This window comes from Stegodyphus dumicola, chromosome 2, assembly GCF_044657685.1.
Source record: "Stegodyphus dumicola isolate Sdum_Otavi_A_Nest chromosome 2, ASM4465768v1".
Lineage (NCBI taxonomy): Eukaryota > Metazoa > Arthropoda > Arachnida > Araneae > Eresidae > Stegodyphus > Stegodyphus dumicola.
Genome location: NC_140769.1, coordinates 94281929 through 94296025, shown reverse-complemented (window position 1 = coordinate 94296025; position 14097 = coordinate 94281929). Strand labels below are relative to the sequence as shown.

The window sequence follows — 14097 nt, the reverse complement described above, 5'->3', positions numbered from 1 at the left end:
AACTTAAAGAAAATGCTAAAGTATGAATAAAATAAATAAATAAGTATAAAATATTAAATCATGAAAACGATTTCTAGAGTAAATTTCTTAGGGGTTGAAATTTAAAAAATACAGTAGAAATGAGAAGAGAATTTAGATCTCTTTCATATCATAAGTTTATTAAGCATTATATACCCTACACGGAGCACGCATTTCTTGAAACTGAAATACGGACATAGCGGCACAGAAAAATATTTTTTGAAAAGAACTATGTAGTAATGCATAAATGAAAGAAATTAAATAAAAACTATCAAAGAAAATATATAAGAATTATTACATCAAACACTCTCTTGACCGCAAGTGATAGAATTTTGTTTTCTCGTTTATCTTTCAGCAAATCTTATACAATTAAATAATCACTTTCATTCGCGTAAAATTATAAACAAATGCAAATTATTATAGAAAACGCATAAAGTTAAACACTACAGTGTGAAAGGAAAATTCTGGAATAAAAATGTTATAAAAATTAGATGAGAAATAATCCATAATTTATTGATATCCATATAAACTCTATGCTTTCGGAAAAAGTTACACATATTTGCACTGAGGTATCAATCACCGAAACCAAGTTAATTTCTTTCCTTACTTTTTCTTATCAGAGGGATTTGTAAAAAGATACGCTAAGGTGAAAAATTTTGCAATATTTTAAAGAATAAATTTTAAAAGTATTTTTACTTCATGAACTGAAATTTTTACTATACATTTTTACACAGTAAATAAGTACAAAAAAAAAAAAAAAAAAAAAAAAAAAAAAAAAGAAAGAAAGAAAGAAAGAAAGAAAGAGCTAGGGGATCACTGGGACTAGAAACTCGGGTCGAACTACCAATGTTTAGTGACTTTTCCGCTTGATCATAAAACCTTTTGAAATTAGGCTGAACAATATATTAAAGAAAATAGAAGATACAGCACACGTAAGAACAAAAGTGGGCTGAATTAGAGATTTACATGTTTAATGAATAAGTTAAACTTACCTGTATGCCATTATGAAATATTAGGAAGTAGCATAAAAGCATGAGTGAAGAAAGCAATGGCAATCTAAATCATTGTAATCTAAATGTATAACATTATCAGTATCTGCTATTAATTTCAATACTGCTGAAAAATTTATAAATGAATTATATTATAAATCGTATGAACTCGTAGGATTATAAATTACAACAGTCAGAAATATTATTAGCGTGATTTAGCGACCATCTTTGTTAGCAAATAATTTCAAGTAACTAATTTTACAAATAATTCAGCCTGAAACTAGGTTAGAAAATAAGCTACATGCTGAAGATTAGGCTTTGCCAAGGTGTCAGAAACATCTTCTGTTAAACATCTTCTGTTATGAAGCAAGAATTTGTAAAAATTATCATTTAAATATAAATTGGCATAAATACAATACAAATTATATAAATTTTACATACACGAAAACTTGAATACAGTGCAACAATATGTGAAAAAGGAATGGATTAAAAGGGAGACTGAAAATCCCAGGATATGAATATAAGGGAGTTTGAATTTTTTTTTTTTTTTTTGTTAATTATAAAAATTTTGCTGACGCTCATAATTATCAATTTATTAATTAAATGTGTATTAGAAATTAAATGTATGCCAAATTACATCAGGTGGAAAACAGAATAAATATTTAAACGTTTCTAGTATTAAAATATGGAATTTGTAACAAAGTTAAATAACCTTAAAATAACTTCAATGATTAAAAATGGAAAGCTTAATACGGGAATATATTGCAATTAGTGTGAATTTAGAACGACTTAAGAAGTCCAATTTTTAGATTTAAAAAAGATAATTTTTATAATTAAATTAGACCTGTTTACCTAAAATGGTAAATTTGAAAGTTAAAACCATTCTGCTATCTAAGAAGATTTGTTAATATTTATCTAGACAAGAAACTTATTTAAGGTGAGCTACAAATCCGATATTTGATACGTTGATTATGTATCAGTTTTGTGTATGTCATTAATCTATCAATTTTACTATTCAAAACTGATATATATATCAGCGACTAAAATCTACAATTTGGAAAGTTTTTAATTCTTACAGAGAATAAAAATGATCTGGCTCATCATTCCTTTAAGCATCATAAAACTTTAAAATGAGTGTAAACGAAATTTATTTTTACTTTAGTACACGCCAGACTTTAAATTAATATTTGTTTTACATGCACAATTTTTACAATATTGATAAACGAAAATAAAGGCTTGCAGTCTCAATAGAATGCCCCATTAATGGCGATAAACGACTTTTATAGCACCCAATCTTCTTGGAATGAAATGGGGGACAGGAAACGTCGCGCAGTTCGTGGATTAAAAAAGAGGGGGACGGGGATTTTCGATCAAATTTGGCGCAGTTCGTACCCTACCCTTTTCAAGGTCTCAGTGTACTCTGTGTATGATGACACAAATAATACATCTGTAATAATACTATTTTCCATTATCAATACATATTTAGATTTCTGTGGTAAATATCGTTTCGTCAGTTTTTAATGAACATTATTAGAGATACTGTATGCTACTTCTTTTCGCTCTAAATGAATGTCGTCATGAAAAAGTAATTAAATATGAATGCAAGTAAATGTGATAAAAATTTTGGTACTCTTGTGTTATCGGGACTGGATTCAGAAATGTATGCACGTGTGTATGTATATATATGTGTGGGTATGTGTTTGTATATACATACATGCGTACGTATATACATACATGCGTACGTATATATGTACATACACAGACGCATATATCCATACATACGTGCATACATACGTACATTTCTGCCTTTCGTCCTCATAATAGAAAAGTAAAAAAAAAATCAATTTGTTTAGTTGTAAGGATTTTAAGTTTACTAACGTTTATTTTATTTTAAAACTGTACTATCTTTTCTTATTTTCCACTTCCGGCCAGAATTAAATGCTTTAACTTGTTTATGCAAATTGTACTTGCTAACGCCCAAGTATTTAAGTTGTGGCTTTTTGCCAAGAGTTAGAGAGAGAGAGAGAGGACGTGAGCCGCCTTGCCACTGCATTCTTACGAGTTTTAAATCAGTTGCTGCTTGCCTTTAAAGCCAGAGGTTTAGTCCTCTTGATATTTAAATCGTATTGTAGTTTCAGAAGTTAGCTTTTAGTTAGAGTTTTAGTTAGTAGTTTTATATTTTTACGTTCAGACCACAAGTGGTTGGTCTGTGTATTCCGAAGTACGGGAGCACCCGTAAATTAATAGAGAATAAAGGGTTTAGTACACCCTTCCTGCTTGTGTCGTCTATTCCACACATACTTAAAAATAGCTTTAGTAAGCTCCCTCTTCTTATTCAGGATACGTAATATTTCCAAAGCAACTCAAAAGACATACAAGTCCTGACATAATAATTTATTAATTGATTATGTAAAGTTGAGGCTGAATTAACAGCGCACTAATAAAATCATGTCATAAACGAACAAAGGCTTTTCATATATTATTGTTATGTCAAATACTAGTTGCAGGAATACAGTTTATGAGCAATATTTGAATATGACCTTTGTCAGATGATGATCTGCTGCACTACACAATTTTACAACTTGGAGTGAATAAGCATTCATTATTTCTTGAAACATATTGCGAGAAATATCGACAATAGTAGCTATGCTGTCACCAGCGTCACCCTAATTGAAGCGGTTTTTCATTTCCAATATTATGGTGTAAAGTGTGTGAAAAACGGTATCTCATAAGAAAAAGACACCGTTTGTTAAATAGGGGACTACAGACGATGAGATAACTAGAAATTAAACTTTGCGGAAATATCTAAGGCAGAAAATTGAGGCGTACTCCTCCTTGTACGATTTATGTTAATTAAACGGTTATTATGAATTGAAACGTTTACTATAATGTTTTCTCTCCGTGTTTGCATTAGAATGCAAACTAATTGTGCTGTGTATTCAAGCCAAGGGTTTGAATGCTTTAGAGTTTCTTCAAACTCCAGCAGTTAGTTTAAAATATTTAAGACTGGTGAGAAAAATGGATGATTAGTACAAATGCCTTCAAGTCTAAGTTACTGATGTCAGAAGGAAACAATTCAGCAAATAGCACTGAACAAGCTCTACTAATTTGAAGAGATCTGGAGCCTTGTAAATAGGTAAGTTATCTGCGAGTTACCATTAACCGTTGACTCACATGGACTTATCATATTAAGCACGTCATAGGAAAATCCTGTGGTGTCGTCAACCAACTTTCTGTACTCCTCGGAAAGTACTTACTAGACTGTTTCTCAATAAAAAGAGAAGGACTTATGTATTATAAGACCAATTCTATGCTATGCTTCTTCTTGGGCCTTAAGTGCGGGCTTTCACAAATTCCAGAATAAAATTCAGTGAAGAACTGTAAATAATCATTATCTGGTTAGAAATAAACTGATTCACTTGAAATCACTTGAATCACTTGAAAATCGATTACGCAGTCGATCACATGTCTAAATGAGCGTTTCTTCAACACTGTACTTAAGCTGTGATGCTACAAATGTTTTCATGTGTCCTTAATTAAGAAATCATTCCAGAAGATAATTTGGTCAGAGCATTTGCTACCCCATGCTTAGAGACTACAATTTCGTAACTGGTGACTTTTATTTATTTTTTGTGTGGCATGGTTTTATCTCAGTTTGCTTTCCATCTGTTCGATATCCTTGAAACTCTCTCGACCGTTCTCGGAGTTTCATCTGCTAGCTCATCAAATTTATGTGTACTCAGAGGCTTAATTTTATGAAGGCCTCTTCTTGGGCTATGTAAGCAATAATCCGTATCCGTCTGAGAGTCTCTGACAGCTTCACTTGCAATGACATTCTCTCGCCCAGCTCCGCCAAAATTTATTCCGGTTTTAATCATGTTGCTAGCTGACGTTAAAAGCGTGCCATTTATTATTTGAGCCACCTTAAACAGATCATTTTGCATAAATGATAGAATGCCACAAATACATGCCGTAAAAGTACTTTCTACAGAGATTTTAAAGATTGAACTAACAAAATGTTAGCAATGTAACAGTCTACAACATCTCATAATGAACGTTCTGTAATCAAGCGCTCCCTTATAAAGAGCTCCTTTTTCCAACTGCTTTTTTTAATGCGTCCTGATAATATTTAATAATAATATTGCCATTCACAAGAAATACTTGCGAAATATTCCTCTTTTAGAAGCAAAGCAATTTTAATTCATACCATGAAGTTACTTCTTAATTAATATTAGGAACTGATGATTACCTTCCTGCATTCGTCTAATTAAAAACGAAGCTACCAGTTATGTTATTTCTTGTGATAAGAGATTGGGATGTTCAAGAAACCAAATTAATTTATAACTAACAATATTTAATGCATATTCGAGTTTTAAATTGAATTTCAGAGAACAGGCCAGAACGTATTTCACACAACTGTGAGATAAATTAAAGGCAATTTTTCATGAACTTTAAGGTAATGAAAGTGAAATTCTTTATACAGTAAAAATTCGGCAACACGGCAAGCTTGAAACTTCGGTAATGCCAAATTTATCCAACTTACTTATATAATACAGCAGAATAAATTTTCAGCATAATTTAACCTTCTGCATTTTAGTAGTTTCGCATTTGTAGAATTAAGGTAAATAAGCAAATGCACTTAGTAACGCTTCAAGGGTTTGCGTTTTGCTTAAGAGTTTTGAATTTTAGTAGTTTTGCATTGTAGAGTAAATCTACAGATGAGTTTAGTAACTGAAAATGTACTAGAAACATATTATAGCATAGGTAATTTTATCTATGCTATAGTATGTTTCCAGTACATTTTTCTAGTACATTTTGAATCAATATGTATTTTCGAATCTCGTATACTGCTGTTTCTTGAAATCTTCGGAGTTCGAATATTCACCATCATCTTAAAATATTATTGAGGAGAATATAAAGGTTCCTTGCTACCGCATTACTTCGTTATTATTATAATTTGTAAATTTCACAAATGTAATTAATGCCTCAGCTTATCAAATAATATTAGTTATTATAATATCAGTTAATAGTATTAGTTAAAACTCCTTATCCATCTACGACTGATTCATTTTTGGCATCGTCAAGTAACTCACCAAATTCGCCTTCAGAAAATATGACTAAAGAATTCGTTGAAGAAACACTTTGGATTGAGCTCAGTAATTTAAAGAGCCTAATCATTATGAATATCAATACTTTTTTGTTGAAAATAATTTGCTACGTAACATTCAGCTATATGCCGCCCAAATGGTATAGTGGTTAGAGCAGCCGACTGCCATACCAAAATGCCCGGTAGTGGCCAACGTCAGTGGACGTTCGGGCCCATCCATTGGAAAAAAAAAACATTCAGCTATATTGTTTGCTGGCTCTAAAGTAAAGATAAAACGCTTCCTGTTATTTGCGAATGACACGTTCATAGTTTCATCAGACGAAGCTCATATCAAATATACAACTGCCGGCTTATAGGAAGTACGGAACAACTGGATGCCGGATGATTGGACTTTTACTGTACCGCTTTAAGATGTTAAAAATAAATAAAATAGAACTATGTGATTAACAACTAATTAAAAAAAAGAAGACTTGCTCTTTTACAATAAATAAGACTGGAAGATTTGTATGTGTGTGTGTGTGTGATTACGGCAAAGCCTCGAGGGCCATCTGAATAAGGGGAGGGATAGTCTTCGTGGAGGACTTTCTAAGGGGAACTGGCTCGTATACACGTTACACATGGGGAAAACCACGAAAACGCCCATGCAGCCAGCCCGTTCGCGGAATTCGAACCTCGGACCGAACTACCAGTGTTCAGCGACTTTACCGCTCGGCCGCTGGTAGGCCGGAAGATTTATATGAAATGGCAGGACAATAATAAAATTGTTTGATATATTTCATTTATTACGTGTAGTTAAAATACAAAGAAAATAATGGAACTAAAAAAGTTATGTTAAAATGAAACTGAAATGTATTCCACATTTCAGTTTCATTTTAACATAATTTTTTTAGTTCCATTAAACAGATTTAATAGTTCATGGTACTTTCATCAGATACTTTCAAATCCCTTTTCTTGCCACTAAAATGGATAGATAAGATTTGAATAAGGAACACAAATTAAAAGATAGATTTTAAAATAACCTAATCTTATAAATACTAGTTACTCATTTACTAAAAGTAATATTTAAAAAAAATATCGTTGATGTTATTTAAAGAAATTTTAGGCACAGGAATTAGTTTATCGATTTCAATGTATGACAAATGGGATTCTAGATGTCAGGACTTCGATTATGCTAGAATTCTTTCGCAAAAACATACTTGTGAAGCTTACGTTTCTTAATTGCTATCAATATTTGATTAGAGCAATTTGAATTTTGAACTATGTCGGAACAGAGATGAGTTTCCATTATAGATGCAGTATCACATATTTCTATATTTCTTACTTAGCTTTCCCAATTTAGCATTAAATTATCAAAAATGTTTGTTATTATTATTATTTTGATGAAAAAATGTAAAAACGTAAATCACAAAATTGAAATTTGGTCATTTAAATTCTAAGAATCGTTAATAGCAACTGTAGTTGAACATGTGAGATTTATTATATTCTATTAAGTTTAACATAATCATCTATTAGGTGTGATGAACATGAGAATTTGTGATTCCACCATTTTTCTTATCCCTAAATACTGAATTATTTATAGGTAGCATATAAAGTTACTTCCTATTAATCAAATTTTAAACTTTATAATCTTATCATTCATCTTTGATTATTTATTCTAATAATATGAGGCATTCTAAAGTTAATTAAGCTTTTATAATATCAGAAATTAAGCCATTAACTTTGGAAAAGGAACACAAAAAACCTCCAGTTCCCAAATCTGATGACCCTCCGCCTATGATGCACGAGAAAGTACAAAAGAATTTCATTAAAATGAACATTCTGAACGTTATGAGGAAACCTGCGTTAAAACCAGCAAGAAAAATAGTGGATACTAAAAGAGGGGATTGCTTCTTAATAGAACTTTCAGGACTGGTGCCAAAGTACTGCATGAAAAAGGTAATTTTTTCTCATCATTATGATATCATAAATTCATATAAATCTATTTCACATTTTAAGAAATCTGAAAGAACAGTCACATTATATTGTTTAATTTTAAAACTACAAAAATGTCAAAAGTTTTTTGAAGTTGTAGGCAATTAATCATACCTTTCTCTATTTAAAAAGAAATGAAGAACCGTGGTCCATATGCATCTGTGTACATTAAAGAAGAACAGTTTTTAGAGTATAGCAGAAAGTTGTTTCCTCAAATTACATGAAGAATGCTTTAAATGGTTCTAAAATGCAAACTTAAGGCATTTCATTGCTACCTTTTAGTAAATTGAAAAGCTGTTTAGAAATACTAATGGCCCATATTTTTCATGATTACTAAATGAACCAACTTCTCTTAAGACTACAGGGAAAAAAAGGTACACTGCTCAAAAAAAAAAAAAAAAAAAAAAAAAAAAAAATGGGACAGTGTTATATCTCCCGTTCTACTGGGCCGATTGACAAAATTCAAATTGCGTTCTTCATGTCTCGAAAGCACGACTTAGGATATATATTAGATTTATATATAGCACTATTCTAACATAGGTATTTTGACACAAAATTGGACTTTTTCTGAAATAACATACCATTTTTTTTTACATATTTCGATTCTACGACTCAAATTACGCCTAAATATGAAATTTTGTAAAATTTGGAGCGAAATTTACGGAGAAATTCACAAATTTATGCTGGCACTTTTTGTTCAGTTTGCGCCAAGAATAGTTCACTTGGCGAACGTCTTAATATATGGCAACCTTGTTTCCTTTCCCGTGAGAGGAAAAAAAAGTCACCATCATTCTTTTTTCCAAATAATATTCTTTATATATTTCTTATTATAACTTATTATTTTAAGTAATTTTTTCTTTTTCGAATTTCATTTTAATTGTTTAAGTTGCATTTTTTCTTCGAATAACTGTTTTGAAAATTTCTATTTACCTATTCCAACTGCGTCAATAACGGTGCAGCTTTTATTTTTTTTTTCAAATAGTTTTCTTTATATATATTTATTTGTCATAGTTATTATTTTAGGAAATTTTTAAATTTTTATACTTTTATTTTAATTGTTTGTGTTGCATTGTCTCTTCAGATAATTGTTTTAAATTTTCTATTTATTCCTTCGAACTGAGCATTTTAAATATATTTATTAATATAAATTTTCCAGAATTTGATTTTATTTATTTGAATTGCGTTTCTTTCCGAAGAATATTTTGTAACCCAGACTATGATGCATTATATTAAAAGAGAAATTACAGTAAAGCACAGTTAACACGCCTTTCAATGTTCCGTTCAGAAAAGAAATATATAAATAAGAGAGATGTATAACGGACATTTTAACATAGGATGACTTGCATACACTGCTTTAAACAGTTTAATCATTGTGCCCATTGCTTTACACAGTTTTATCCTACATTTGGTTTCTTAAAATGTTATTCATATTTTAGTAAAATATTTTATTTTTGAAATCGCAAGAATCAAATATAAGATTAAAAAGTTTTAAATTAAAAAAAAAAAAGTAGAAATATTAAATTTTACGCAAAAATTTATTTTTTCTTTTCTTTTTCTTCAGGCATTCTACTGTATTCTTGCTCTTTTTCTTTAGGCATTCTGCAAGTATATTAAAAAGTATCCAACTTTTCGAAATAATCTTGGTATTTCTGACAATCATTTTAAATAAAGTTATCGCCTTCCATTTCATAAAGGCCCACAAATGGCCGAGCGGTAGAGAATCGTTGAACACTGGTAATTCACTCCGGGGTTCGAATCCCGGTAAACGGGCTGGTTACATGGGCGTTTTCGTGGATTTTCTCATGTGTACCGTGTATGCTAGCTGGTTTCTCTTAGAAAGTTCATCACGAAGTATTTGGTCAGAGCCTTTATCAGTCTTTAGAGGCTAAACATTTTGAAGGTATGAGATGAAAGGAAAGTCTGGTTTCATCAAGAGGTTTTGGTTTATTTATTTATGCCTAAGGGAAGGGATGCCTTCGTGGAGGACTTTCTAACCGAAGCTGGCTCGCATACACGTTACATATGGGGAATACCACGAAAACGCCCATGCAGACAGCCCGTTCGCGGGATTCGAACCTCGGACCGAACTACCAGTGTTCAGCGATTTACCGCTCAGCCGCTGTTTCATCAGGAGGAAAAAAAAAAACGTCTTTAGGTGACATCCACATACATCACTGGATAAACTCCTGAATCTTCAAGTAATTCGACTGAGAAAATCATGGGATTCTCCATTTATGATACGTTATGATGTTCTATAACGTAATTTAAATGTATACAACCATATAAACTACAACCAGTCGCTCTTCACTTTAATCTGTAATGATATCGTTTTTTTCTTTTCTGTTAACACAAGCTCAATTGATGGTATTTGGTGGTGGTGGTGTACACGTCCAAGTGTTTTCTCTTTGAACACCTAAACTCTTTGAAGTATCCTAAAGCGTCCAACTTTTTGAAACATCTTGGTATGTCTGACAGCCAAATTTCCCTGCAAATTTTTGCTTACTTTTCTCCCTAATTTTCTTCTTTCCTTCTAGTTATTTTCAGTGCTCAAACAAAAAATTAAGATTTTTCGATTCCTAGACTTCCATAAATTTTGCATTCTTGTCAATTTTTTTAAAATATCAATTACATCAACTGCGTTTCAGCTGATGACAGCTTTTCATTTTCTAGACATTTTAAATATAAACAAAGTATAGAGCAAAGTCCAAAGCATAAATATTTTAATTAAAAGATTTTTGCTAAATGACAAAGAAATAAAACAGTCCAGCAGGGTTTATTCTGTACCACCGAGTGACCCGATTCTTATATCGGCTGAAACAATCTAAATCATATTAAAGATCATGTTTTTTATACAATCTATAACGCGAGAGAAAAATTAGCTTCTTAAAACATTCTTTCTAAGAGGATTAATATAAAATATTATATTTAAATATATATATTTAAATATATATATTTTTAAAGCTGGGACTAGAACCAAACTGTCAGACTTTTAAAGTTTAATTTACATGGTGGTTATAATTAAAGTTCCAATTTGAAATGGTCATAAACGGAAAACTACTGGACCAAATGTGATCAAACTTGGGAATCGTGTAAAGGAGGTTATGGGAATTTATTTTCCGCGGGGAAAAAAAAAAAAAAAAAAAAAAGAGTTCAAAAACTCACCACCAGTGGAAAAATGGCGCTGTATACAATATTGGTAAATGAAATAAGACAGGAAAACATCTGTTTAAAATGTGTTTAATAGTTTCCGAAACGTGTTACAAAGCATGTTCAATGTAGCGTCCAGCATTTTCCGAGAGCAAGTTAAATCCTGGACGCCTATTCTATGATCACTGGATCTGCCTACAACTTAAGCGAACAATATTGACTCAAAGAAACCGGTATGGACAGCCATCAACAACTTATCGGAGAAAGCCATTCTGTGGTCCTCAGTTGGTGGGCGGGTGGGTCCATTTAACTTTACTGAAAGGGGACAAGGCTTCAAGGAGCTTTAGACCAATCGCAGTACAGACGAGTGACGAAATTTATAGCGCGCGCTGGCTGAAGTTCTAGGAATATTCTCCTATTATTTCACTAACTCTCACGCTGCAATTGTAGTTCGAAAAAAATTGCACAAAACAGTATTATGACCAGCACGCAGTGGAATATGCTGCTGTGTTATGTGAAGGAAAATTCCGTTTTTTAAGGGGAAACTTAACGCAGGAATTTAGAGCTAAGAAATAAAGAGTGATATGGGATACCACGAAAGCAATGGTAAATAGATAAAAGTAAATGAATTAAGCTTACTTCAAATCCTTTTAGAAATAAACAATTTTAATCATTTAAATTTATAATATGATTAATTTGCATTACAATCTAACAGCAAACTAAGTTTTTTTTTTTTTTTTTTTTTTCCATGCTGTTTTCCCGCAATTTATTTTACAGTTTGGAAAAATATTTCTTTACATAATAAATTAGAAAGAAAATATTTCTTTCTTAATATTTCTTCCTTTTTTTAATTTTCTTTTACTATGAAAATTATTTCTTTCAGGAAAAGAAATAAAATTCATTCGCTATTACAGTATGGCCGATTGCTGCTGCATTCAACTATCACACACGCATCAAAATGCTTTATTTTAAATAATTTATTCTATAATTAACATGAAAGAAAATATTTTTTCAATATAAAATATATAACCAAAATTAAACTAATCTATCCTGTATGTGTGATTAATTCGTTTTGCAATTTTTGTCACACAATTACTAATACCTTTTTTTTTTTAATATTACATTGCTGTTACTTGAATTTTTTATATATATAAGAACTGCTCAGTTTAAATATTCTTCCTTCTCAAAAGATTTTATTTTGTGAAAATAATTAAAAGATAGTAATATTTTCACAGTGTAAGTACTAAAGTAAAAATAATCAGTGTAGGTCTCTTGCAGTTGAAGTCCTTGTCAAACCAGCGTTTCGACACATTTTAAATAGAAAACTAATAATAATCAATATCTCTTTTACAATATAAAAATGAGAATGCTATGAACAGTATTTTTTGTTTTGTTTGTTAAATTTGCAAAGAAACAATGATTTTTTAATACTATAATAGATTACAAAAGTACTATCCCATGAACAAACCCTCAGCCTTATAGCATTGTTATTTTATAGCATAATACAATAATAATGCAGTATAATTCTACTAACAAGCCCACCAGCTGCCGAGCGGTAGAGTCGCTGAAAGCAGGTAGTTTGGTCCGAGGTTTGAATCCCGGGAACGAGCTAGCCGGCGTTTTCGTGGCTTTTCACATGTGTAACTTGTATACGAGCCAGTTTCTCTTAGAAAGTCCTCACTTAGAAACCAGTTTTAAAACGTAATAAAATTACACACAAACAACACACACACAAAAATAATAATAAATAAATAAATAAATAAATAAATAAATAAAATCTGAAGGCTTTCAGATTTTATATTACTTCCAAAGGGCCATTATTTAACGTTTTGCGTGTTATCTTTATTTATTAAATATCATGTTTTTCGCACTTAAACCATAAAATTCAATTCAACAGCAATATCATATAATTTAAAAAAAGCATATCTTTAGAATTTCCGATACATAATCTCCCGCGCTAGTGATGAAAATGTTTTTTTTTTTTTTTTTTTCTGTACAATGTTGCCATTGCTCGCTTTGAAATCGTTGGGTTTCTTAATCAAAAACTCATAAATGCTTTACAAAATATGAAATAGATAATAAAACAAATTCTCAGTTCCAAATTTGGGCCTCCAGATGCCTATATTAGGATGAAGGATTACGTTATTCAGAATTTCATGGCTCTAGGTAGCGTTGTTTTATCACAGTGCGAGGAACATTCATACATTCTGCAGATTTCTCATTATTTAATTTCTTTAAATATAATAGAGTGCGATAATACTTGGTGGCAACGATTTGAAAAGTGAAACGCCACAAAATGGCAAAACGAAATTAATAGCCCATCTGAGCTAAAACTTATTTTTGAAAGTATCACACTAGTAGTAGTACAGCTACTGAAAAAGATATTATAAAGCTATTTTATAGTTTTATAATTTTTTTTTTTTTTTAATTTTTATTTTACAGTAGTGTGAATTTCGCGTAATAATGAACGACATTTCTTTTTGTGTTCGCAGTATTATTCGTAAGGTATTCAACTGTTAGATTTTAAAGTAAACGTAATTCTTGCTGTACATAAAGAGTAGAAGCTTATCGGATGTCTATATTTGTGTTAAATAAAGAAAGTTTATGTGCTTGATAAACTTATTATCTTCTACATTTTTAAAGCATACAATTACAATTTATATCTATAATTTCTGGAATAGTATAACTTTTCTTTCAGTAGAAATTGCGTTCTTGTTTTCTGAATGTGGCTCCAAATACTCTCTCAGTTCATCGCAAATTAAAGTAACTATACATTTTGGTAATCTGAAATACGCAATGAAAACATCTTTTGGCAGAGCAAAAGCATCAATATATTTTCTATAAATTCGCCACCGATTCAGAGAT

At 30.9% G+C, this 14097-nt stretch overlaps 1 protein-coding gene across 2 annotated transcripts in view; it reads left to right on the top strand.

Annotated features, from left to right (window-relative positions):
• Nucleotides 1–14097, top strand: part of LOC118189185 (enkurin-like) — a 77981-nt gene that overhangs the window by 44925 nt on the left and 18959 nt on the right. For both annotated transcript variants that reach the window (XM_085810935.1, XM_035359743.2), the window contains exon 3: nucleotides 7817–8049. In XM_085810935.1, coding sequence (XP_085667061.1) covers nucleotides 7817–8049 — 233 coding nt within the window. The remainder of the gene's footprint in view (nucleotides 1–7816; nucleotides 8050–14097) is intronic.